Below are 26,836 nucleotides of genomic sequence, written 5' to 3' on the forward strand. Positions count from 1 at the left end.
AAGAAATATTTGAAACATGCAGTCACATGGGCAGCTCAAACCCGTGACGTTATCAAACAACCCTTTGGGGGCAGGTGCGCCATTTTGGCTCAAACAAAGTCGGAAATTATTTACTTTGCAATTTCATATTATTTGGCATGCTAACATCGCTTAATACTTTTGTGAACCTTTGTGATGATAAAGTATCTTATGTGAGCTCATGGTTCAACCATGTTCTATTTAGTTTTGTTTCCTATGAGAACAAGTGTAAAGTTCTGGTAGCCTTCGCTAGCTACAAGCTAGCTCTGTTGTTTGATTGGAATGCAAGTAACTGGGGCTATAGTTCGCTTGCTAGCTAGCTGCATGCAGCAGTTTTGACTTGTTAGCGCGATAGGTATGGGTGGGTGTTCCGCTCCAAATTGCTCAAACTCAACAACCATTGGGAAGCAACTATTTCGTTTTCCAAAAGAGCCTATACGCAAGAATAAATGGCTTGTAAACTGCCGGCGTAATTTTGTACCAACTCCACATTCCAGACTGTGCCAGGCAAGTTTATGGGTGACTAATGTTAACCTTTACTGGCTAGCTAACGTTAGCTAGTTTGGTCCACCAGTCAACAATTCCCAACTCCAAATTAGAACAAAACATGTTGACATGTTTGTCTACACTTTGAATATTATAACTTATTTGACTTAGTGCAATATATAATGCACCAAGAGAAAATACATCGATATTTAGCCAGCTAATCCTACAGCTATGTCTTCTTGCAGGACCATTTTGAGCTGAGTCAGTTTGAAGAAATAGCCAGGTCGCCAGCAGGGGGAAAGAAGCTGAAACCAAACGCTATCCCCACTCTTTTCAGTGTGCAAAATCCACCTTATCCCATCACCCCACAGATAGTGCTACCTTTCAAACCAGAGCCAGGTAACTACTTTTTTCTTTATTTCTCAAAATCACAACATCTGTCAAAATAGATATTGACACATTATCAGATTGTTGAATACTGGTAGGCCTAATGCAAATGTTGGTCCAGTTGTGCTAACAACTATTTTTTTAACTGTTAGTTCCTGATTGTAACAGTGGATCAAGTGAGTGATTCAGATGTGTTGTTAATGTTCTCTGTATACCTAGTAGAGAGAGATTTGAATGTGGGGGATCATGGCTATGCACGGCGGCAACCAACTCTGGGCATGGAGGAAGATGCTGATGAACTACACAAGGCAGAGGAACGTCCCTGCACCCATTGTAAACCTTACAAAACCCTGCTCGAACAAGAAATGCAACACACTGCCAGACTTCAGAAAGAGGTTTGTTGGTAGCTCCCTTTTCCAAACTAATTTCAAACGATTGCCTCATATTTCCTAAAACATCTTTCTCTAGTCAAATCTTTTCAGTGTAAATTATGTTATACAATGGACCCTTTACACTTTCAGTCATTAGAATTTTCTCACAGAAGAACAACATAGCATTTTGTGAGAATCTTGGAAAAGATAACACCTCCTCAACATGTTAACTTGTGTGCAGGCTGAGGAAATGAAGAAGAGGATGTTCAAACTGGACAGAATAGAGAGGGGCCTCCAGACATTTCTGTATGAAGACCAGATCCGTGCCCTGACCCTGACCAAGCGTTCCCGGAGAGCTGTGTGGTCCCACGAGACAGTGCTGAAGGCTCGTAAAATCCGATGTGCAGTCGGTGCCAAGGGTTATGAATTCCTTCGGGAGTTAGGCTACCCTTTGCCCTCTTATAGAACTTTATGCAACCGCCTGGAGGAGAAAATCATGGTGACGACAGCCATGGGCTGTGATGAGCTTGCAGAGCTTGGTCTAGGAATCATATCTACATGTGACAGTCCAGAGGGAGATGGGGACAATGAGGAGGCTTTCATTGGAGTGATGTCATGACTCATGAATGAGAGATTTTTGATCAACTTGTTTGACTATGTGTTTCATTTTGAAGAATGCAAGGCAAAATGACAGGACAATATAACAGAGACTGACGACAGCTAGTAGCCCTATGCGGTGAAGAACATGTGGAAGCATATGTACAGTGGGAGATGTTAGTGTTAAAGCGTTCTTGCTTCTGGACTTGGTTTCACATAAAAGTTTTTTTTTTTTTTTGAATGGTTTACTCATGCTAAAGAATTTGGTGTTTTATTTTGGGAATGAAACATAAGCTCCTTCAAAACAATAAAGAGCAGCAGTCATCTGCCTTAAAGCGGCAATCGGCAGTAGAAACAATAACAAAGCGTCCTCCCCACCCCTGGCTCAGTAAAAAGCTGAGCGATGGGGCTGGAGAAATTTAATCACTCAAATTCATAGACCTATAGATGCAAGGATTGACCATCCATGATATCAAAATTATAGTTTTAACAATGTTTTGAGGCTATATAGTGTTTGTTACATTTTCTTTGTCTACAAATATTGGAGTAAAACAAGCTTATATTTGGAGTTCTAATGGGGTTTGACAGTTGAACTAAGTTCATGAGACATAAGTTATATTCTTCAAGAATCAATGAGTACACATTATTAATTTCTAAGTCCAAAAATGGATGTAGCAACTGCTGATTGCTCCTTTAAGCTTTGAAGCTGCAATTTCAAATCACCTTTGTGCTCGATGTGAGAACATAATTCAGAAGCTACGCTAAATAATTTGTTGTGCACCTTTTTTCTTCAGAATGTTTGACAAATACAAAGGAAGAGCAGAATTTTTACCCCTGTTTGCAGAGTTTTTAGTCGCTCTTCATTGTCACTTATGTTAAGTGGACAAATTGGAGGATTCGTTTGTAATGGGAATCTGTTTAGCTGCATTTGGAAACTGCAATGCAGTATGCAGCCTTTGGAGAACTGTGGTAGCTGCATTGTATACTGGCTGGTCCCCCTGATCTTAGGCTGAATAACCTGAGGCTTCTTTTGTTACAATCACTAATGGGATATTAGCCAGCAAGCAGAACCTCTGGGTGGGAGGAGTGTTGTAGAAAACACTAAAGAGGCAGGAGAGTATGCAGTACCCTGATCAAAACAATGGTACTGTAAAATAATAAAGAAATCTATCTAGTAGGGCTGGGAATTGCCAGGGACCTCATGATACAATATTATCACAGTACTTTGGTGCCGATTCAATGTTTGGTATTTTATTAGAATCCCTTCAGCTGTTGCAGCAGATACTCTTCCTGGGGTCAACACAAAACATGAAATGTGAAATAATACAGAACATTAATAGACACCAAAAAAATGCATACGTAGCCTACATATCAATACATACACACAAACCCTCTAGGTCAAACAGGGTAGAGGCGCTGCTTTATCTGGGTTTTTCTTTTAGATTTGCTGTTCAGTTGAGCAATATGAGATGGAACGGAGCTCCATGCAATAATGGCTCTAAATAATACTGTACGCTTTCTTGAATTCATTCAAGATTTGGGCACTGAAAAGACCCCTGGTGGCATGTCTGGTGAGGTAAGTGTGTGTCAGAACTGTCTGTACTGTCTGTAAGTTAACTTTGCAAACAATTTGGGATTTTTAACACATCAATGTTTCTTATAAAAATAAGTGATGCATTCAGTCTCCTCAACTCTTGGTCAAGTGTTGTCAAATCAGTCAGGTTTCAAGACTAGTCATTCAACTGAGACTGCTCTTCTCTGTATCACGGAGGCCCTCCGCACTGCTAAAGCTAACTCTCTCTCCTCTGCTCTCATCCTTCTAGACCTATCGGCTGCCTTCGATACTGTGAACCATCAGATCCTCCTCTCCATCCTCTCCGAGTTGGGCATCTCCGGCGCGGCCCACGCTTGGATTGCGTCCTACCTGACAGGTCGCTCCTACCAGGTGGCGTGGCGAGAATCTGTCTCCTCACCACGCGCTCTCACCACTGGCGTCCCCCAGGGCTCTGTTCTAGGCCCTCTCCTATTCTCGCTATACACCAAGTCACTTGGCTCTGTCATAACCTCACATGGTCTCTCCTATCATTGCTATGCAGACGACACACAATTAATCTTCTCCTTTCCCCCTTCTGATGACCAGGTGGCGAATCGCATCTCTGCATGTCTGGCAGACATATCAGTGTGGATGACGGATCACCACCTCAAGCTGAACCTCGGCAAGACGGAGCTGCTCTTCCTCCCGGGGAAGGACTGCCCGTTCCATGATCTCGCCATCACGGTTGACAACTCCATTGTGTCCTCCTCCCAGAGCGCTAAGAACCTTGGCGTGATCCTGGACAACACCCTGTCGTTCTCAACTAACATCAAGGCGGTGGCCCGTTCTTGTAGGTTCATGCTCTACAACATCCGCAGAGTACGACCCTGCCTCACACAGGAAGCAGCGCAGGTCCTAATCCAGGCACTTGTCATCTCCCGTCTGGATTACTGCAACTCGCTGTTGGCTGGGCTCCCTGCCTGTGCCATTAAACCCCTACAACTCATCCAGAACGCCGCAGCCCGTCTGGTGTTCAACCTTCCCAAGTTCTCTCACGTCACCCCGCTCCTCCGCTCTCTCCACTGGCTTCCAGTTGAAGCTCGCATCCGCTACAAGACCATGGTGCTTGCCTACGGAGCTGTGAGGGGAACGGCACCTCAGTACCTCCAGGCTCTGATCAGGCCCTACACCCAAACAAGGGCACTGCGTTCATCCACCTCTGGCCTGCTCGCCTCCCTACCACTGAGGAAGTACAGTTCCCGCGCAGCCCAGTCAAAACTGTTCGCTGCTCTGGCCCCCCAATGGTGGAACAAACTCCCTCACGACGCCAGGACAGCGGAGTCAATCACCACCTTCCGGAGACACCTGAAACCCCACCTCTTTCAGGAATACCTAGGATAGGATAAAGTAATCCTTCTCACCCCCCCCCTTGAAAGATTTAGATGCACTATTGTAAAGTGGCTGTTCCACTGGATGTCTTAAGGTGAACGCACCAATTTGTAAGTCGCTCTGGATAAGAGCGTCTGCTAAATGACTTAAATGTAAATGTAAGTGTTCCAAACATATCACTCATATGTCTTCTGCAAAGGGACAAGAAAGAGACTTGAGAAAACAAGTTTTGATCAGTCATGGAAATAAAAGTGCTGAAAACAAATTGGCTCCCTATTTAAAAAGAAGATGGAGAACAAGCTATGAATAAGAAATACTAGAGTTTTGGTGCAGGTACAGTCAACCAGCGCAAATATAGTATTGCAATATTGTCTAAATGATACATCGTCAAAAAAATATACCAATATGTAACTCGATTTTTTTTTATCACTACTATTAAGTAGGCTGCCTATGTTTGTGGCTTTTGTTTTTTGTGATGTTGAAGTGTTCACTTTTATCAACAGTGTGAAACATTGTTTTGCAAAGGAGACCATACCTTACTCAGTACTATAACTATACTGAACAAAAATATAAATGCAACATGTAAAGTGTTGGTCCCATGTTTCATGAACTGAAATTAAAGATCCCAGAAATGTTCCATATGCACAAAAAGCTTCTTCCTCTCAAATTTTGTGCACAAATTTGTTTATATCTGTGTTATTGAGCATTTCTCCTTTGCCCAGATAATCCATCCACCTGACATGTGTGACATCAAGAAGCTGATTAAACAGCATGTTCATTACACAGGTGCACCTTGTGCTGGGGACATTAAAAGGCCACTCTAAAATGTGCAGTTTTGTCACACAACACAATGCCACATATGTCTCAAGTTTTGAGGGAGCATCCAATTGGCATGATGACTGCAGGAATGTCCACCAGAGCTACTGCCAGAGAATTGAATGTTCATTTCTCTACCGTAAGCTGCCTCCAACGTCGTTTTAGAGAATTTGGCAGTACGTCCACCCGGCCTCACAACCGCATATCACATGTAACCCTCCAGCCCAGGATGCCACATCCGGCTTCTTCACCTGCGGGATCGTCTGAGACCAGCCACCCCGACAGCTGATGAAACTAAGTAGTTATGTCTGTAATGAAGACCTTTTGTGGGGTAAAACTCCTTCTGATTGGTTGGTTCCTAAGTGGGTGGGCCAATGCCCTCCCAGGCCCACCCATGGCTGAGCCCCTGTCCAGTTATGTGAAATCCATAGATTAGGGCCTAATGAATTTATTTAAATTGACTGATTTCCTTGTATGAACTGTAAATCAGTAACTGCATGTTGCATTGATATTTTTGTTCAGTATAGATACTATGAAACTGATTCATGAAACAGGAACTATTCTGTTGACATATTTATCATATTTGGATTAGTATTAATATAGCGCTCCTCTGGAATGTTGTGACCTTTGAAAAGCCATGCCCATCACCCTGTAGATTTACTATTAGCCTGTACTGTACTTTGACCTAATCATTCAGGGTAGAAAGAGCGTTGCTATGGTCAAAATCAATTGCAGTGTTTTTCCAAAATTCTGAGAGCCAAAAGAGGTGCAGAAAAGACGCTTCTGATTTTTGTTACTCCAAATATGAAAAGACCTTTGATGCTGAAGTTATTTGGAGTTCTCAGAATCCGACATGCTACTTGTAGACGTGTTTGTATGTTACACATTTATTCTACTCCCACACAGTTGGACCCCTGACCCACTTCTTGGAAAACCTTGCTGAATTGTGATCAATGATTCCGCATTGTGGATAATGTTGTTTTTGAAGATTTACACAACCCTTTTTGTTCTATAGTTTTCCTGTTTTGGCATTATTTGTCAGCCATCACACACAGTATATGAGCATGGAATCACCATGGAAAGAGCATGGAATCAGCATGGAATTCAGTGCCTGGGATCTGGTGTCTATAACATTCATTAGAATACAATACCATTTGACAAATTTTCCTGACCATTAATTACATTATCCAAAAATGTAGCCTCATAGAGAAGAAAACATATCTGGAATTGACAGGCTAGTGTTGGGTTTCACAACCCTCTTACCCTAAAGTAAACACTGGCTTACTTTGTTTGTTTTGGGGGCAGTGCTTACCTGAGATAAGGGCTTAAAAACAGCAGCGTAACATTGTATTGCTTAGTTGTGTGAAGCAGAAGATAGGCTCAACAAGGACAGAGGTCAGTCCAGGTATCATGTCATTCAGTAGTCCATATTTTGCATACTGTATGTAGCAGAGACTATGGCTATATTCCTTGCTAGTGATACATACAGAGAGTTGTATTGACCATCACAACTGAAAATGAACTTCTGACATCGGCCTCTCTCTTGGAACTCTTTTTAGGTGAGGTTTGGAGGACATGATGCAGGGTCTCTTGACTCTGTGGCTGTGTGCTGCTCTGCCAGGGCTCCTATGCGCATCGCCTCTGTTAGTAGAAGGGGACAATGATGCCTCCAAGATCTGCAAGCCTGCACCGCACTGGGAGATCAAGGGCCATGGGGCCCCCATGAAGGAGCTGCTGGGAAATGTAGTAGTTCTGGCTCTGCTGAAAGCAAGCTGACACTTTTGCCGCACACAGGCCTCCAAGTAAGAGAGAAGTCTTCAGAATCTGTCTTGCATAACATTACTGTAAACCTACTGCAACATACTGTTATTATACCCCTGTGCAAAGATTTGGTATAGAAATCAGTAAGATGTAATAATAATGTATTTACAAACAAATGTATGTAAAGTTGTTGATGTAATGCTGCTCGTGATCCATTTCAGATTTATTGAGAGCAGCCTTCCCAAACAGTCGAGAGAAATGATCTGAATTATGAAAGAATGGGAAATGAGTAAATAACGCCATCTAGTGGCAATCAAGTGGCACCTCGTCATGTCTGATCTGCCATTGTCCTGTTGCTGCTGAGTAGACTAGGAGGCCTGCGTGACAAGCTGCTCCGCAGCAACCTGACAGACGTGTCGTTCCTCATCGTGAACGAGAGGGAGGCCCAGTCCAGAGCCATGTACTGGGAGCTGAAGAGGAGGGCCCCCCCGGGCATCCCTGTCTACCAACAGGCCCCGCTACAGGACGACGTCTGGGAGGCCTTGGATGGAGACAAGGACGACTTCCTGGTATATGACAGGTAATAATGGAAGGTAACACTCCCGCTATTACCTCGCTTTCCAACCAAGGTGCAGAAATTGAGGCGCAAAAACCCTGATGGACCATGATAATGGTGAAATACCTTGGTTTTACTTAAAGGTCCAATGCAGCAGTTTTTTTCTCAATATCAAATGATTTCTGGGTAACAATTAAGTAGACCTACCTCATGGTGATTGTTTTCCATTAAAATGTTAACTTGAAAAAATAGCTTCTTAGCAAATATACATTTCTCCAGGAAGAATTTTGCTAGGACTGTCTGGGAGTGGCCTTGAGTGGGGAGGGGAAAACTGAAAACAAACTGTTACTGGCAGAGGTTTGGAACTCTCTTTCTTATTGGTCTATTAACTAATTTACAGACCAAAACACCATCCCACCAAAACATACTGACATTTCAGTCTGTCTTTTTAAACAGCTCTTACACTAACAGGGCATTATCATAATTTTCACAATTTCACTATTTTGGGTCTTAAACAATAAATAAGTCATTTTTTCAACTTCCACTGTCCTCCAAGAGTAACTGAATTACTTCTTCACTTCAATATGACTGGTAAGAGCCATCAAAGAGGGCCAAAATACTGTCATGTTGTTTCTCAAAATGATACATCTCTCATGAATAAGGAATGGGCTTGTATTGATGGAAGGAAACCCGTCAGCCCTAATCTAAAGCTTACCACTGCTCTTTGACTTTAATGGTATGAAGTATCTATCAGGATGTATTGAGACATTTTCTATCTACAGAGATCTTTAGAACTGGTGTGACACCTCATTCGTGTGGCCATGTAATGTATCTCTCTCCTATCCCCTCCACTCTCTGACAGATGTGGGAGACTGACGTTCCACATAGTCCTACCCTACAGCTTCCTCCACTACCCCTACATAGAGGCAGCGGTCAGAGCCACCTACCACAAGGACATCTGTGGCAACTGCACCGTAAGTGAAAGCACAATTATTAAGGGAACTGTAGACATTTCATTTTCAGTTTGGCTCCTCAATTGAAAACACTACTGTCTGCAGAAGTGCTCCATAGAAATACAATTACTAGAACAGGAAAACCCCACAGACTCTTATCTTTCTAGTAATTCTCTCTCTATGATTTGGCCTTGTAGCGTAATAAAGGTTCTGATTAGTAAACCAAATAATAGAGATCTCTCTGCGGATCTCCTAGGTGTATTTTTAGGTTGTACCTATTTTGTTAACTTTAGTTTGTTCTACTCTTTTACAGGTGGACTCCAACACAACCTCCTCAGCTGGGTGGAACAGCACTCGGAGAAACGAGACACTGAGCCGTTCAGAGATGCGTGTTAACGAGACACTGAGCAGTTCAGAGATGCGTGTTAACGAGACAGACACTACAGTGAGGTCCATTGATGCCGATTCCGTCAGCCACCCAGTTCCAAGTGATGGACCCCAGATGTTGTCTGAGGGGGGTGGTAACATGTCACACATACATCATCAGCATCATCAGTACCCCCACCACCACCAGCAGCAGCAGCATCAGCACCACCACAATCATGGGTCAGATGCAGATAAACAGGACTCAAATTAACATTGTCTGTGTCGTTTCTGAGACGAGTAATTGTTAATTCGCATGGTGGTGGTGGTGGCTTGTGTCAGTGACTTGACAGTCCGATAAATAGTTTTGTATGAATTAAATTTGGTTTTGTCTGTGCCTGTCGATTGTGTCTGATAAGGCAAACCTGTACAGTAAACTGGAATTATTTAGGCCCTTGAAATACATTATGTCTTCCCTACATGTAGTCTGGTGACAGGTCCTGCTCTCCTCCGCAGTTTATGAAGTCTGCAGGTCAAACCCTACGGAGGTGTCTGTAGATAGATGCTGTGCTAAGGAAAGTAGGATTGACAATCACCGAACCCATGCAGGGCAGTGTGCTGGACTTCAGGGTATACTTGTCAACGTCTTGACTATATTTCCTATTCATTTTGCAACTTTCATTTCATGTATGTTTTCATGGAAAACAAGGACATTTCTAAGGGACCCCAAACTTTTGAACGGTAGTGTATATATACATGATATATATATGTTCCGGACTCCGACATAAGATTTATGTTCCAGGTTGCTGGTTGTTCACAATTAAAAGTATGATTATGTTGTTGTATGAATGTAATCAAAATCATTTCAATATGTGGTGTTTCTATGTTCATAAAGGGTGGGGCAGGGTAGGTTTATTTTGCTTGTCTGGAGCAGTGTTGGGGAAAGTACCCAACTGTCATACTTGAGTAACAGTAAAGATACCTTAACAGAAAATAACTCAAGTAAAAGTCACCCAATAAAAGTCTAAACGTATTTGGTTTAAAAAGAAAACTTAAGTATCAAAAGTAAATGTAATTGCTAAAGTATACTTAAGTACCAAAAGTAAAAGTATAAATCATTTCAAATTCCTTGTATTAAGCAAACTAGACGGCACCATTTTCACATTTTTTAAAGTTACGTATAGCCAGGGGCACGCTCCAGCTCAGACATAATTTACAAACAAACATGTGTTTAGTGGGTCCGCCAGATCAGAGGCAGCAGGGATGACCAGGAATGTTCTCTTTATAAGTGTGTGAATTAGACAATTGTCCTGTCCTGCTAAGCATTCAAAATGTGTACTTTTGGGTGTCAGGGAAAATGTATGGAGTAGAAAGTACATCATTTTATTTAGGAATGTGGTGAAGTAAAAGTAAAAGTTGTTTAAAATATAAATAGTAAAGTAAAGTACAGATACAGTACCAAAAAAAATGACTTAAGTAGTACTTTCAAGTATTTTTACTTAAGTACTTTACACCACTGGTCTGGAGTTACAGGGAGGAAACTGAATATGAATACATCAGCAAAACTTAAAAAGTAGAACAAATAACAGTTTCATAAAGTGATCTAAGACAAGCACCCAGGGCAGACAGTGGGGAGGGGGCAGACAGGAGTAGGGAATTCGTAATGCAGTTTGGATCTAGTTGTCACGGTCGTCATATGAAGGAGACCAAGGCGCAGCGTTGTAAGCGTACACACTTCTTTATTAAAGAAAAAACACTGAACAAACTATACAAAACAACAAAATTAACCGTGAAGCTAATATGAAAAGTGCAGAACAGGCAACTTAACATAGAATAAGAACCCACAAACTAAGGAATATGGCTGCCTAAATATGGTCCCTAATCAGAGACAACGATAAACAGCTGCCTCTGATTGGGAATCAATTCAGGCCACCATTGACCTACATAAACCTAGACTTACAAAACCCCCTAGGCAACACAAAAACTAACAAACCACCCCCGTTACACCCTGACCTAACCAAAATAATAAAGAAAACAAAATAACTAAGGTCACGGCGTGACAGTACCCGTGACAGACTCCCGGCCGCAAACCTAACCTTGTCTGGGTGGGCATCTCACCTCGGTGGCGGCTCTGTTTCTGGATGCCGCTCCCCTTCTTTATACTGATCCCTCCGCCTTTGTAGCACTGACCCGTAGATCATCGCTTGAGGCTCTGGACTGCGGATCATCGCCGGAGACCCCGGGCTGGGGACCGTCGCTGGAGACCCTGGGCTGGGGACCGTCACTGGAGACCCCGGGCTGGGGACCGTCACTGGAGACCCTGGGCTGGGGACCGTCACTGGGGACCCTGGGCTGGGGACCGTCACTGGAGACCCCGGGCGGGCTGGGGACCGTCGCTGGAGACCCTGGGCTGGGGACCGTCACTGCGTGGATCATCGCCGGAGGCCCCGGGATGGGGCCCGTCGTTGGAGGTTCCGGACTGTGGCCCGTCGTTGGAGGTTCCGGACTGGGTACTGTCGCCGGATGCTCTGGACTGGGTACTGTCGCCGGACGCTCTGGACTGGGTACTGTCGCCGGATGCTTTGGACTGGGTACTGTCGCCGGACGCTCTGGACTGGGTACTGTCGCCGGACGCTCTGGACTGGGTACTGTCGCCGGATGCTCTGGACTGGGTACTGTCGCCGGACGCTCTGGACTGGGTACTGTCGCCGGATGCTCTGGACTGCCGAGGCGCACTGTAGGCCTGGTGCGTGGTGCCGGCACTGGTGGTACCGGGCTGGGGACACGCAACTCAGGGCGATTGCAGGGAGCAGGCACAGGATGTACTGGACTATGGAGGCGCACTGGAGGTCTGGAGTGTAGAGCTGACACAACCCGTCCTGGCTGGATGTTTATTTTCGGGCGCTGGCACAGGACGCACTGGGCTGTGTAGACTCACCGGAGACACAGTGCGCAGAGTCGGCCCAAGGGGGTATACTGGAGATACTGTACCCTCATATCGTTGCCGTTCCTCCATTCTCCGGTATTTCTCCTCGTAGTATCACCGTTCCGCTTTCGCTGCCTCTATCTCCTCCTTAGGACGGCGATACTCCCCCGGATGCGTCCAGGGTCCTGCTCCATCTAGTATCTCCTCCCATGTCCATTTCCCCAATAAACTCTGCTCCTCCTTTTCACGCTGCTTGGTCCTTATTTGGTGGGTTCTTCTGTCACGGTCGTCATATGGAGGAGACCAAGGTGCAGCGTGGTAAGCGTACATACTTCTTTATTCAAGAAAAAACACTGAACAAACTATACAAAACAACAAAACAAACTGTGAAGCTAATATGAGAAGTGCAGAACAGGCAACTAAACATAGAATAAGAACCCACAAACTACCCAAGGAATATGGCTACCTAAATATGGTCCCCAATCAGAGACAACGATAAACAGCTGCCTCTGATTGGGAATCAATTCAGGCCACCAAAGACATACATAAACCTTACAAAAACCTCTAGACATACAAAATCCCCTAGACAATACAAAAACTAACAAACCACCCTCGTCACACCCTGACCTAACCAAAATAATAAAGAATACAGAGATAACTAAGGTCAGGGCATGACACTAGTCTGACTCTGAGCTGATGAACAACTCTGTTGCTCTTTCACTGATGTGCCAGAGAAGCGGTTGGTGAGCTGAATTAGTTGAATGAGTCCTACCTTGCTCCTACTGACCTGTGAGCCATACATTGTTAATGAGCAGTAGGGCTACATCTCTGTGTCATTAAGTGTTTGACTTGGACTGAAAAAGGTGCCAGTACTGGTGTTACTGACCTGTGAGCCATACATTTAACAATGTAAGGCTACATCTCTGTGTCATTCAGTGTTTGACTTGGACTGAAATAGGTGCCAGTACTGATGTTGGGTGCCGGTACTGTTTATATTTAGGTGCAGGAGCTCCACAATACTTTTGAGCTAATATTCTATGAAGAACAGGAGCTCAAGCATTAGAACAGTTGTGGTGCCGGAGTACTGGTGAGCTCCTGTCTAAATCAAGCACTGAGCGTCAAATATTGTTTCACCTTTATGTAAACTCATAGGCTATTTCCTAACGAATAATAGGTCAATGTTACTGTTTGTGTTTGGACCTAGGCCTATATCTATTCACTATTCTTTGAAACCATACATTTATTCAAGTTAAATAGCTTCTCACAAGTGGGCAAGGCATGAAATAGATAGCCTAGGGCTCGGCTATAGGCTAAAATACCATGCACAGCAGGTGGATTACCTCATTGCCGCGGGGGGTGATGGTAAACGACAATTCAGCTCCCTCATATCGCCATCAACACTCAGAGAGAATGCTGCGTTGGATGGCGGACAAATTCAACCATGGTTAGATGGTTTGCGACCATCAGATCTGCAATTTGTGCATTCCGGTCGATGAGTGCAGCCTACGAAGTAAGTTCTGTTAATCTCGCACCTGAATATAGACAATTACAGCCTATTATAAATGACTTTCGAATGACAAAATCAGTTAGGCCTAGCCTAAATAGTTATTTTGCCATTTCTAAAATGAATGTCCCTCTAGTCTAGACTGTAGTGGTATAACCAAGGGAAGAAATACCTTAATCATTTGATCATCACCATTATCATCATCTGCACTATTCATGCCGACACCTTGTTATTTCATAAAGAGCTATACACACTTCTGTGAGAGAAAGAAAAATCATAAAAGTGTAACTCTTGTAGGCGACAGAGTTAAAATACAGAAGAGGTTATCCGAGATTCAATATGCTGTGCCGTTGTGTAAGGGATTTCCTAAATCCTCCTGAAGCAAGAAGCTAAACCTGCTTTAGCTTATCCAGCTGGCCGACTGATTTGAGTAGCCTATCAACAAAACACCTCAGATACAGTATTTCTGTGTGTGTTTTGCAATTGCAATTGTGACCCTTTTCATAATTGACCAATCTGACATTAGGTGGCAGTACTGTCGCTTTCATAGACATCCTTCTGAAATCTGCTGTATGAGTTATAAAATGTCAACTTCTGGGAGCAAATAATTCACACCAACTATTTGGATGGCTTCATCAGAGTCAATATTTACTTCATATAATGTAAAGTGATAAAATGCATTTAACTCATCATATAATGCATTTTTTGCAGCGTTTAGGGATGGCCACAACATGGCAGAAAATCCTACTGTTCTACCAAGGGGTGCTAGATAATGGAGGTAACTGTGCCCAGCTTCTAAAACCAGACCGTGCTGACTGAAGTTACCAGTACAAGACCAACATACGTGAATCATTGCTTCACCTATCCATTTTCTTATCCTATAGTAATGCTGTCTCTGTGTGCTTTCAGACAAAAGAACTGACAGCTGGTTGCTGGTGTACTCACCTGTGCCCATCACTTGCATCTTCCTGTGCTACCTGCTCCTCATATGGGGGGGCCCCAAGCTGATGGCTCAGAGACAGCCAGTCAACCTCAAGCCTGTGCTCATCATGTACAACTTTGCTATGGTCTGCCTGTCTGCCTATATGTTCTATGAGGTATGGAAACAGTGGAAAGCATGGATAGCTTGTAGCTATTTTACTCTTATCGGATGTGCTTTGGATCTATTGTACACATTACAGTACCTTTCTATGTCCTTGTTATATAGTGTATGTGTAAATAAGTGATGATGAATAGCTATTTCTCTACCTGTAAGCATATAGTATTTTAATGCATTTTACTCTCTCCTCAGTTCACAGCGTCATCCTGGTTGGCAAACTATAGTATATTATGTCAGCCTGTGGACTACAACACCAGCCCACTGGCAATGCGGGTAACTCATATCCACTGCAATGCTTTGCAATTGCCTTAATGTACATATACTGTGTGTAAATGATTTCTAATCTTATCCTACTGCTGAAATGTATCTTCTATGTGTTCTGAACAGATGGCCAAGGTCTGCTGGTGGTTCTACTTCTCCAAAGTCATCGAGCTCAGTGATACTGTAAGTACACTTCAGGGATTCTACTATCCCAGGTTGAAGCAAAAACGGTGTGCTCTTATTACATCTCTTCTATCAAGACATCTTTAATGCGCTGTCTTCTGTCCATGTGACTGTAGATAATTGTGTTTCTTGTCATATTCTTGTATATCTGTCAGGTTTGATAAATAAATGAAATATGACACGTCTCTTCCAGCTTTTCTTCATCCTGAGGAAGAAGAACAGTCAGCTGACGTTCCTGCATGTCTACCACCACGGCACCATGATCTTCAACTGGTGGGCTGGGGTCAAATACGTGGCAGGAGGCCAGTGTAAGGGTTGTCACATTACTACAGCCGAGACGGTGATTCATTTACCCGGTGCTAGACCCAGACAATTATGTCCTATATGTAACCGTATGGCACTGCACAATCTATTTCTTGTGTCTGCTTCCTGCTCAGTATTGGTCGAAATAATGATTAGGCTATTCATACAGGACTTGTTCTGTAGGAGACATACAGTACACACACCCACACATTGAAATACACCTGACATTTCAATGACTCTGGAACACATGCCGTGATACCTACAGTGTCCTGGGAACTGTTCCACACCCCTGCTATTTGAAAAAGACATTTGCAGTGGTCAAATGAGTGATCAAAATAGACCAGCTAGGAACAGAACGGCAGGATTAAGACAAGTTTTTGGCACTAAGATGCTGTATAATTTGCTTAAAACGGCGGTGAGTTTGCAGAAAACAGCTGGCGAAGCATCTTAGTGCAGCATTTGCCCTCCTTTAGGTTTAAAGATAGTCAACACAGCCTGGCTATTTATTTTCACATTGCATGTACTTAGATGGGCAGATAGTTAGTTATGCCTTGAGATAAAATAAAGGATGAATCAAAGCCTTGTCATTCAATTAAAGAACCCAGCTTTAGAAACAAATTATAAACAACTGACCTTGTAATAAATGAAGAACTGCTGTAAACGGATAACTGAATGAATCGCCCATTCTCTGTGTATTGTGTGTTCTCCTCCCTCCAGCCTTCCTTATAGGCCTTATCAACTCATTGGTGCACGTGGTGATGTATCTATACTATGGGCTGGCAGCGCTGGGGCCTCACATGCAGCAGTATCTGTGGTGGAAGCGCTACCTCACTTCCCTGCAGCTGGTGAGTAGAGTGGCCTTGATGCAGAGCCTCTGCTACAGTATGGCCTCCAAAATAGCACCCATACAGTACATTCACTAGAGTCGAGATAATACAAATGTACATGTACTTTATATCCTGTAGGGGATTTTACCCTAAGAACCTCAAAGTGTTTTAAAACCCCTTTAATGTTAAGTCCCCTATATTACCGGTTCTGGGCTGGTTCTGACTGACATGTTGGTATGCAAAGCACTATGTGAACTTCACAGGGTCCAGTGCCTTATATTGGCAGAAAGCCCCATCCGTCTTGTCTCCACTACCACTCTGTCAGCAGGGCCTGACTTGAAGTATACGTTTTCATACCCCACATTAGCATAGGGAGTGACATGTCACATTTTCTGGCTTATCCAGACAAATAATAGATTTGCTCTCCCTCTGAGCAACTGAGACAACATATTAAAGGGGAGAGTCGAGCGATTTCAGGTATCGTGGTTTTATCTCACTGTGATATTCTGAGCCGGATTTAGAACTCTCAACATGAAAACATTGTAAATTATTTCATAGAATTGAAACACGACCACTTTCTTTTGGTCACTGAGGGACAACATCACTTTGTGTGTAAAGCTGAAGTTGTAACGAGTCTGCAGCAATTCGAATGGCGTTGCTCAGAGGAGGCTTGGCAGAAAATGCTCTGTCTTCAGTTACTGTACATGAAATGGGGTCACATTTGTACCGTCACTAAATATGATCATATTTATTTTACAGTTAAAATAAATATTAAATCTCATAGTAAGTTGTTTCTAATTGTTTCTTATTTATTTATTTAGAAAGCATTTCAGTCATTTCAAGAGCTATTCCACTTGTTGAATATACAGTACCAGTTTGGACAAATGAAAATATATTTTCGATTTTCGATTCTTCAAAGTAGCCACCCTTTGCCTTGATGACAGCTTTGTACACTCTTGGCATTCTCTCAACCAGCTTCACCAGGAATTATTTTCCAACAGTCACATATGCTGAGCACTTGTTGGCTGCTTGATGGTTTTTGCGACTGATCTTCATGTCTTAAAGTAAAATGGACTGTCGTTTCTCTTTGCTTATTTCATCTGTTCTTGCCATAATATGGACTTGATATTTTACCAAATAGAGCTATCTTCTGTATACCACCCCTACCTTGTTACAACACAAATGATTGGGTCAAACGCTTTAAGAAGGAAAGAAATTCCACAAATTAACTTTTAACAAGGCACACCTTTTAATTGAAATGCATTCCAGGTGACTACCTCATGAAGCTGGTTGAGAGAATGCCAAAAGTGTGCAAAGCTGTCATCAAGGCAAAGGGTGGTTACTTTGAAGATCTCAAATATAAAAATATATTTTCATGTCTTTAACACTTTCTTGATTACTGCATGATTCCATATGCGTTATTTCATAGTTTTGATTTCTTCACTACTTTATGTAGAAAATAAGAAAAATAAGAAAAACACTGGAATGAGTAGGTGTGTCTAAACTTTTGACTGGTACTGTATATTTTTATAATATTTGTAATATTTACTTGAGCTTGTGTCCTCAAAAGTAAGTACACTTCAGCAATGTATAACTATGTTTAACCAGACTTTCCTAGAACTATGCAGCAATTAACTAGTTATTGTTTATGGCCATCTCATAAAAGTCTGCTAAATGACTTAAATGTAAAATGTAAATGTCATTACTTTTGGGTATGTCTATTTCGGCAGAAATCTACATTTTGCATTATCAGCTGGAATCCTTAATTGAAACAATAACAAAGCTGTCTTCCCACCTGTGTTTTGGTGAAAAGTTGAGGGATGGGCCTGGAGAACAGGAACCACTCTCATATTCAAAGCAAGAGCTATGTATGCAAAGACTGACTATCCATGATATCAAAATGATAGTTTTAGCCATGTTTTGAGATCATCACTGACCTTATTAACCCTGAAGCCTTACTGTAAGACCCCCGCTAATAACGGTTGTGTGAAGACAATAGGATCATACTGCATGTACTGTATGAAGCTGCATCAGTGCTGAATACGTGAAATGTTTTTATGGGCTCTACAACTATGTACTTTCAATGTGGTCACACTAGAAGCCCACAACTGAGCTTTCTTCTTATTGACACTGGTTATGTTGATCCTCTGTGACTCCAGCTCCAGTTCTTCATAGTGACCATCCACACCAGCTACAACCTGTTCACTGACTGCGACTTCCCAGACTCCATGAATGCTGTGGTGTTTGCCTACTCCCTCAGCCTCATCGTACTCTTCAGAAACTTCTACTATCAGAGCTACCTCACCAAGAAGAGCAAACAGACATGAGACACGGATGTAGAGGCAATTATTACTTTTATTAAATTGATCATGTATGTTTTTTAAATATTTATTGACCCTTCACGTTTAAGTAAAGCAGGTCTCTATCCGCTGGACATAAGCTTCTGTTTGTTTCTGTTCCAGCCTCCCCTCCAACCATTAGGGTAACACACACACACACACACACACACACACACACACACACACACACACACACACACACACACACACACACACACACACACACACACACACACACACACACACACACACACACACACACACACACTCAGAGAGAGCTAGCCCTCTCCCATTCCCTCCCATCCCCCCTTAGGTCATTAGGGATGAAGTCCCAGACACGCTCTGGTGACTCTGCCAAATTGAAATAAACCTGAGCAGGCCTCCTACTCTTCACTCCACTTATTTATCTAATCTCTCTCTGTGACACTTCATTTGTCTTTGGAGTCATTGGCTGAGAGGTTAGCCAATCGCAAGTCAGCTGGCAGTCTAAAACCGCACCCTGTGCCCCTCCTACTCTCTCCCTCTCTGACTCTGTTCTGTGAGTCCCAATAACTCAACTAGGTGAACCGAACAAGTGTGCTCGCATACTCCCTTAAAAGACTTTTGCTTGAAAAGAAAAAAAAGTGGCAATAGTACTGTTTGTCCACCTTGAGATGCCGTAGCCAGTATACACTTCCTCAAATTAGTCCGAATTAATCTAAGATAACTCAAAAAATCTGTCATTCATTTAGACGTTTTTTATTTAGAAGTCGCGAAGATGTTTGGTGCAGTATTTGTCAAGTGAACTATTTTTTGCATGAAAACAAGTAATCTATCGTTGTGAATGACAACAAACACTTGAAGAATCCCTACTGTTGACCAATGAGGAGTAGACATCAGCTACCAAAATTCTGCTTGCCTCAATAATTTTTTTTGTTCTTATGAACAGCCGAAGAACCCTTGCTAAAGAACAAAACGAACAAAAACGTCACAAAATGTCTTTATAATATATGCACAAACTGTTTGCACAAACTGTTTCGGATGCAAAGCCTGCAGACGCCTTTAGCTGATCCTGTTTCCAATGTATATTTGAACCATTCAAGTGAGGATAACTCTGAGGTGGTTTCCATCTTATGTCACTACTTTATGACTTGTGAACAGTAAAGCCTAATTTCATTACTGAAACTGATAAGCCTGTTTCCCTTCCTTCTTTGAAAGTCCTTAAAGTCGAGTGACAATTAGTGCCTGTCCGTATAGTGTCACCATTGACTGACTGTTCTAGTTTTCCATCCTGGGTGTGTAACTCTCGCTATTCATGGGTTCTGGAAAATGACGTAGCTTGTATTGCAGTGCATGTGCTCCGTCTGTTGTGTTGAATTGCATGACAGCTGTCTTTAAAAAAAGCAGTTCAACAACAATCACTAAGAGTTCAGTCATGCAGGCACTGTGACTCGTGTCATGACCAAGGACTGAGGGGCTTTGTGGCCCCATATAAAGTAGCTGGTTTGAAATGTCTCTGGTACACACTTAGCCAGCAGCATACCACCCTGTATCCCACTGCTGGCTTGGTTCTGAAGCTAAGCAGGGTTGGTCCTGATTGGTCCTTAGATGGGAGACCAGATGCTGCTGGAAGTGGTGTTGGAGGACACGTAGGAGGCACTCTTTCCTCTGGACAAAAAATATCCCAATGCCCCAGGGCAGTTATTGGGGACATTGCCCTGTGTAGGGTGCCGTCTTTTGGACGGGATGTTAAACGGGTGTCCTGAATCTCTGTGGTCACTAAAGATCCCATGGCACTTATCGTAAGAGTAGTTGTGTTAACCCCGGTGTCCTGGCTAAATTCCCAATCTGGTCCTCATACGGTCACCTAATCATCCCCAGTTTACAATTGGCTCATTCATCACCCCTGTAACTATTCCCCAGGTTGTTGCTATAAATGAGAATGTGTTCTCAGTCAATTTACCTGGTAAAATAACGGTTAAATAAAAATAAAATAGAAAAAAAGGTGCTATCTAGAACCTAAAAGGGTTCTTTGGCTGTCCCCATAGGAGAATCCTTTTTGGGTTCCATGTATAATTATTTTTGTGTTCCATGTAGAATCCTTTTTGTGTTCCATGTAGAACCTTTTTGTGTTCCATGTACAATCCTTTTTGTATTCCATGTAGAATCCTTTTTGTATTCCATGTAGAACCTTTTTGTGTTCCATGTAGAACCTTTTTGTGTTCCATGTAGAATCCTTTTTGTGTTCCATATAGAACCTTTTTGTGTTCCATGTAGAATCCTTTTTGTGTTCCATGTAGAACCCTTTCCACAGAGGGTTCTACATGGAACACAAGGGGGTACTACCTGGAACCCGAAGGGTTCTACCAGGAACCAAAAAGGTTTCTCCTATGGGGACAGCAAAAGAACCCTTTTGGAACCCTTTTTTCTAATAGTGGAGATACAGCTGTGTAGAGTTACAGACCATATCCTGCTGGTGAGATGGCTGCTGTTTTCCTCGCAAGTATGAGTGTCACATCTCATAACCCACAGCTTATTGCCAGATGCACATTTGGACATATTTGTCACTGGAATCAGCTTGCAGTATTGCTCTGGGGGCATGTGTCCTCTCCCAGCAATATATTGCTGTCAGTCTTCAATCCCAGCCATCCAACACCACATGCCTGTGCTGATGTGTTTGAAAACAAACCCTTGAGTCTCCTTACTCCTAAGAGCACATTTTCATGTCTGTACGTTGTGTTCACACAAATGCCAGATAAATAAATGATAGCCAGTATTTTCATTTTAATCAAAGTTTGACACAGCCGACACTCCTCCTTGGCTCTCTAAGCCTGTCACATAATATCTGACAAGATGTCCTCTTGGAACTTGTCTTTTAATGTGACTCGTCTGGGAGAATGCAGTGGTCTACAGCCACGTTGATTTACAGTAGGGGCCTCCCCTCCTCAACGTTCATCCACTGACTGTCTTGAGCAATAAACAAGTGACAGGTTCCTGGGTGTGTAGGTAAATGTCACTTTCCCCGTGAGACAGGAGATGAAGACCATCCTTTAATGCCACTGTCACTTTAAGTATCGGAGGCTTCCTCTGCTGCTGCCGTTTGATAAGGGGAATTGAAAGTGGATGAAAGCACATTAATTTGTGGTGAGAGAGAGGTTGGAGGGAATGATAATCTCTCCCCTAACTCCCCTCTGTTTCTTCCTTTCTTTAGTTTAGCATGTCGTGGTTGTGGCTGATATTAAGGGATCCATTTTACCTTCAGTGGCTGGTGCCAAATGGTTTGGGATTGAGCAAGGGGTCATTTGAATCACCTGTGTCCAGTCCTCAGCTACTCTATGCTGTTCTAGGTATACTGACAAACACCCATACCCACTCTTCCACATGAAAAAAATATATGTTAGTTGTCGAAAAGCTTAAACTCTAATCAAGATGCGAACTCATGTTCACAAGTCTCTCACATCTAGACATGGCGACATTATCTTCTAAAAATGTCTCACAAATCAACAAAGGTACACCACTTATGGCAGCGAGAAGGAAACACAACACAACCACTGATAACAAGAGAAAGTGATGATGTAGAGTCACTTATAAGTTAGTTTGGTAGTCTCCCCAGTAACAGCAAGTAGCACCTTGTCTGTACACTGTAATTTGTAATCCCTTAAAGTGGGGGTGAGCCCTCCTTAGCCGGGCCAGTCGGTAATCACAGAGTCAGTGAGAGGGGCTGGGGAACGAGCGGCTGATGATGGTGCTTGAGGTGAGCGACTGGTTTCAGACAAAGAGGGTTAACAAGAGGGTGAGCAATCTCAGCTAGTGCTTTCATTTAAGCCTCTTGTTTCAGCCAATCAACCAGCTAGCACTCGTAAAGGGGTCAGTACAGGACGTAAGGTATGTATGAGAGTTCTGAAGAGGTTTATACAGACATGGAAGGAAAGGATGGGAAATTGTTTTGTTGAAACAAGAGTTAATCATTTGGTTCCTAATGGAAGCGGCCTAATGTGTGTGGATATCCCTACACACACACACACACACACACACACACACACACACACACACACACACACACACACACACACACACACACACACACACACACACACACACACACACACACACACACACACACACACACACACACACACACACACACACACACACACACACACACTGTCTTGTTTAACTAACCTTGTGGTGACACTCAATTTATAAACATTCTAAATCCTATTTTCCCTAACCCTAACCCCATAACCTAAACCTAACCCCATAACCTAACCTTAACCCTAACTCTAATTATATCTTAACCCTCTAATTCTATCTATCCCTAAACCCCTTCGAAATAGCATTTGACTTGTGGGGACCAACAAAATGTCCCCAGTTTTTTGTTTCCAGGTAGAACCATTTTAGGTTCTATGTAGGACCCTCTGTGGAAAGGGTTCTACAGGGAACTCCAAAGGGTTCTACCTGGAACCAAAAATGGATCTTCATATGGTTCTCCTATGGGGGCAGCTGACGAACCCTTTTAGGTTCTAGATAGCACCTTTTTTCTAAGAGTGCAGAATAATTAATCTGGCAAGAATGGCCACTTTCATCAGGAAACATGAAAACCTCATCAACATTTGTGTTAATACACTGTGTAGCTGCCAGGTTGTACCTTTTATGGGTGTCTGATGAACAATACAAAATGGCTGCCAAAGGGCTACAAAGGCTCCTAGTCTAGCATTGTTTACCTTTTGTATAACCCTCATAGAAGAGTGAGACTAATAACCTTCAGCCACCATCAGTCTCCAGCGACCTAATATCTGGTTTGAATAGGAATCTAGCCTGCGCTGAATGGATGGTTTGTCTGTGACTGATGTTCTCTAGCTCTCTGGTCTCATATAGAGATGACTTGACCTTTATCAGTAGTGCTGTAATGCAGCACACTGCCTGGCCTCCCTCTGTGTTGAAATTGTAATCAGCAGCTGTGCTGTCAGGTTCAATTCCAATGTGCAGACAGCCTACCTGTCACATACACTCCCACACATATACAGACACACACACACAGACATAGCAAACACGCACACACAAACACACACACACACTCACAGTTCTTAAAGTGGGCCCTTATGTACCCTGTAGACTTAGCAAATCATCGTAAGATGGACACAGCTACTTTGTGGTTTACTGACACAACCGTGATGCAGAGCCTCCTACCACAGACACAGTGGGCCCTCTTTGATATTAACACTTTATTTGGTTAAAATATTCCTCAAATGCATCTCGCCACTGCCCTCTAGTGAGATCAGAGGCCATATCAAGCTCATTGGAATTGGTCTAGTGTTCTATACCTGCTTATAAACTAGTCTTATAAACTCACCCATATCATTGTGACTGTACATCAAATCGTTCTTTTACAACATATTCTGAGGGGAATAATATCTCCTTGCAAGGTCATTCTAAGGTCAGTCCGAAGGCTTGATAGCTTTACATGACATCTTTAGAGCACTAAGTGTGTGTGTGTGTGTGTGTGTATGCGTGCATGTAAGGGAGCTGTGACATTCACTTCATTTTCAGTGGAATCACACAGTCAGTTAGTTGGGGTCACTGTCCCTCTTATGTGTGATAGATCTGAGAAAACATTTGTTTTGATTGGATGTCTGAAATAAGCACTTACATTTCCACTATCCAGTAACCATCTAGCCATCAAATGATCAGTTGATTACTCAATAATGTGTATAAAGTTATACTAAGAATAGATATGAGGATTTCATTGATGTACAGAGACCCTGGCTGTAAGTTCCTACTTGCACTTACACATGACCTTTTGCAAATTTGCACTTGATGCTCAGTCATGTCAACCCATGCCAAAGGTTGTTGCATATTTCATCACAAAAAACAGTAAGTGTTCGGTTGGCCTCTCTGGTTGTAGGGCAGATTTTCTGTGTTAAACTGGCCCTCTTTGCCTACCTACTCACCACCCCACCTCGGGTCCGGCTGTCCTTCTCTACATTATTCAGAGCCACAACGCCAAGTTACAGGGCTGTATTTCCCATGTCTTCCATTTCAAATGATTTTCCAAGCATATTTCACTTGACACAAAGACAAAGGACCCGGCACATTTGTTTCTCTCCTTTTCCTCGTAATATTAAATATTAATGCCAGCATAATTTCACAGACTCCCGAGTACCAAGGAGCGGGAGAGTACAGCCCTGTAGTCATCAGTGACTTCAGTTTTTTTCCTAGAGGTAAGAAGTTTGTCAAAATACATTTTGAGATGCCCCAGCAACAGCACAGTATTTACATTTACATGTTACATTTTGTTCATACTGTATATGGGGGGCTATTTAATATGAAGCTCTAGTCTGTTCTATAACATTTGCCTGGGTGTTTATGTTTATCTTTGTTTGTGTGTATTACCCAGTCCTTACCTGGACCAGAACAACACAGAGAGATGGCAGCAGAGTTTGCTGGTGCATGAGTGCCGTCACAGTGCATTGCAGTGGCAACATTTATACAAACCATTATTCATGCATTGTGGAGACCCCGCTCCCCACAATACGCCAAGACACTTTAACATCAAAGGCACCACACATAGTCGCCTGGCTCCCGTAGGAGCGTACTCTTTTGATTCTCTTCCCCCCTCTCCCTCCACTGTCTGCTGAGCGGTTCCCCCTGGCCCCCTGCTCTCTCCAGCCCCCTGTTCTCCTGCTCCCTGGGTCACCTAGGGCTTAAAATAACCGCGCCAAGGACCCGCTACGTCTTCTCCTCAGCCCACTCCTCCAGTGAATTACACAGCCGTTCCACGTTATTAAACATGACACTCAACCAAGATAATGAAGCCTTTCTTCATCTCATTTGGAATCCTAATCTAATTTCTTTGATTAATGGGCACTGATCTGCATATCAAGGGCTCTTGTTAATTTCTCCGGCAAATCCCTTTTTATGATGCGCTCGCAAAACAAAATAAGTATCTGTCTTAAGAATCTCTCTTTCCCTACCCCTTCTTTTCCACATGAGAGGCTTAATGGGGAAAGGGAATGGGGCTGGGTAGCAGGCTGATTAGATGATGGCTTCAACCACCATCCCCTCCTCCCACTCAAGACAAGACAGGAGAAGAGAGAATCTGCCATGTGTTTTGTTCAAGTTCAAGTTTATTTGTCTGATGTACAGGATACGCATGGTATACACTGTTGAACGAAATGCGACAACAATAACAAATAAAATATATGATTTTTTGTTGTTGAATGGTCTTGGCCTCATTTGTCCTCTCTGTGCGGTAGTACTGCTCTGCTGCATTGACCATTATATCAAGGCACAAGGCGAGACCCAAATGCAGACACAGGAGGCAGATGGTTGGAGTCTTACAATGTTTATTAATCCAAAGGGGTAGGCAAGAGAATGGTCGTGGACAGGCAAAAAGGTGAAAACCAGATCAGAGACCAGGAGGTACAGAGTGGCAGACAGGCTCGTGGTCAAGGCAGGCAGAATGGTCAGGCAGGCGGGTACAAAGTCCAGAAACAGGCATGGGTCAAAACCAGGACGACTAGAAAAAGGAGAGATCCAGGTATAAATATTTACAACTTTCTTCGCATACATTTTTTATATCGATTTTTTATTTTCTTTTATCTTCAAAAACACTCTCCTGCAACCCACCTCACCAATTTATATATTTTTTAAAGGAAAGTATTATTTACCTCAAATCTGTAATCCTCCATAGAAGCTAACCAGAAGCTAGCCAGAAGCTATCCCAGAAGATAATCCAGAAGCTAGCCAGAAGCTAACCAGAAGCTAATCAGAAGCTAGTTAGCTTCTTTACTGGCTAATCGTTAGTATTCAGCTAACCACGGTTTGTGGTCATCAGCTATCCTTTAGCTCGAAAATCTATCGCCAGTTTTGTATGGAGAGCAACATACCGGACCTACTTTAAGACAAAAAAAAAAATGTGGAATGGCAATAGAATAAGTGCATGCATGCACTTTTATTTACAAAATAAAGGGGCATGCATGCACTTATTCTATTGCCATTCCACATTTTTTTTTGTTGTCTTAAAGTACCAACTTTTTATTGTTAGACATGCTACAAAGTAACACATTGAGGTGAATAATATAACTAGGAAGGAGTGTTTTGTAACCGTGGAGGGAGAGACCTTGTTACAAGAGCCCATGGATAGGATTTGCTGTCGTCGGAACATACCGGACCTATTTTTTT

General features: G+C 42.9%; 3 protein-coding genes across 5 annotated transcripts; all 3 read left to right on the top strand.

Annotated features, from left to right (window-relative positions):
- The first annotated feature begins 9 nt into the window (after positions 1 to 9).
- On the top strand, positions 10 to 2,690 carry LOC115114429 (THAP domain-containing protein 1-like). 2 transcript variants are annotated; one of them, XM_029642659.2, is made up of 4 exons: positions 10 to 525; positions 750 to 903; positions 1,114 to 1,286; positions 1,504 to 2,690. In XM_029642659.2, the coding sequence occupies exons 1-4, from the start codon at positions 376 to 378 to the stop codon at positions 1,879 to 1,881; spliced, it is 855 nt and encodes a 284-aa protein (XP_029498519.1). In that variant the 5' UTR covers positions 10 to 375; the 3' UTR covers positions 1,882 to 2,690. The 2 variants fall into 2 exon arrangements, with proteins under 2 accessions (XP_029498519.1, XP_029498518.1); XM_029642658.2 differs by having other exon boundaries at positions 30 to 525; positions 1,111 to 1,286.
- Positions 2,691 to 6,918: 4,228 nt separating this feature from the next.
- LOC115113941 (selenoprotein Pb-like) lies at positions 6,919 to 10,076 on the top strand. Of its 2 annotated transcripts, none has more exons than XM_029641874.2 (5): positions 6,919 to 6,993; positions 7,158 to 7,400; positions 7,727 to 7,939; positions 8,778 to 8,889; positions 9,182 to 10,076. In XM_029641874.2, the coding sequence occupies exons 2-5, from the start codon at positions 7,174 to 7,176 to the stop codon at positions 9,503 to 9,505; spliced, it is 876 nt and encodes a 291-aa protein (XP_029497734.1). In that variant the 5' UTR covers positions 6,919 to 6,993; positions 7,158 to 7,173; the 3' UTR covers positions 9,506 to 10,076. The 2 variants fall into 2 exon arrangements, with proteins under 2 accessions (XP_029497734.1, XP_029497735.1); XM_029641875.2 differs by having other exon boundaries at positions 6,944 to 7,003.
- A 3,413-nt stretch (positions 10,077 to 13,489) lies between these two features.
- elovl8a (ELOVL fatty acid elongase 8a) lies at positions 13,490 to 20,883 on the top strand. The gene is made up of 8 exons (XM_029641876.2): positions 13,490 to 13,667; positions 14,373 to 14,439; positions 14,571 to 14,758; positions 14,953 to 15,033; positions 15,148 to 15,204; positions 15,398 to 15,512; positions 16,225 to 16,352; positions 18,494 to 20,883. The coding sequence occupies exons 1-8, from the start codon at positions 13,599 to 13,601 to the stop codon at positions 18,659 to 18,661; spliced, it is 873 nt and encodes a 290-aa protein (XP_029497736.1). The 5' UTR covers positions 13,490 to 13,598; the 3' UTR covers positions 18,662 to 20,883.
- The last annotated feature ends 5,953 nt before the right edge of the window (positions 20,884 to 26,836 follow it).

The sequence above is a fragment of the Oncorhynchus nerka genome, linkage group LG9b (assembly GCF_034236695.1).
Source record: "Oncorhynchus nerka isolate Pitt River linkage group LG9b, Oner_Uvic_2.0, whole genome shotgun sequence".
NCBI classification, from domain to species: domain Eukaryota; kingdom Metazoa; phylum Chordata; class Actinopteri; order Salmoniformes; family Salmonidae; genus Oncorhynchus; species Oncorhynchus nerka.

Bases quoted from the DNA above. Each gene is read 5' to 3' on its own strand.
- LOC115114429 (XM_029642658.2), top strand. From the start codon at position 376: ATGGGTGGGTGTTCCGCTCCAAATTGCTCAAACTCAACAACCATTGGG. The intron at 526-749 runs GCAAGTTTATGG...GTCTTCTTGCAG, and splicing joins CACATTCCAGACTGTGCCAG to GACCATTTTGAGCTGAGTCA. The intron at 904-1,110 runs GTAACTACTTTT...CTGTATACCTAG, and splicing joins ACCTTTCAAACCAGAGCCAG to TAGAGAGAGATTTGAATGTG.
- elovl8a (XM_029641876.2), top strand. From the start codon at position 13,599: ATGGTTAGATGGTTTGCGACCATCAGATCTGCAATTTGTGCATTCCGG. The intron at 14,759-14,952 runs GTATGGAAACAG...CTCTCTCCTCAG, and splicing joins CTGCCTATATGTTCTATGAG to TTCACAGCGTCATCCTGGTT. The intron at 15,205-15,397 runs GTAAGTACACTT...CGTCTCTTCCAG, and splicing joins TCATCGAGCTCAGTGATACT to CTTTTCTTCATCCTGAGGAA.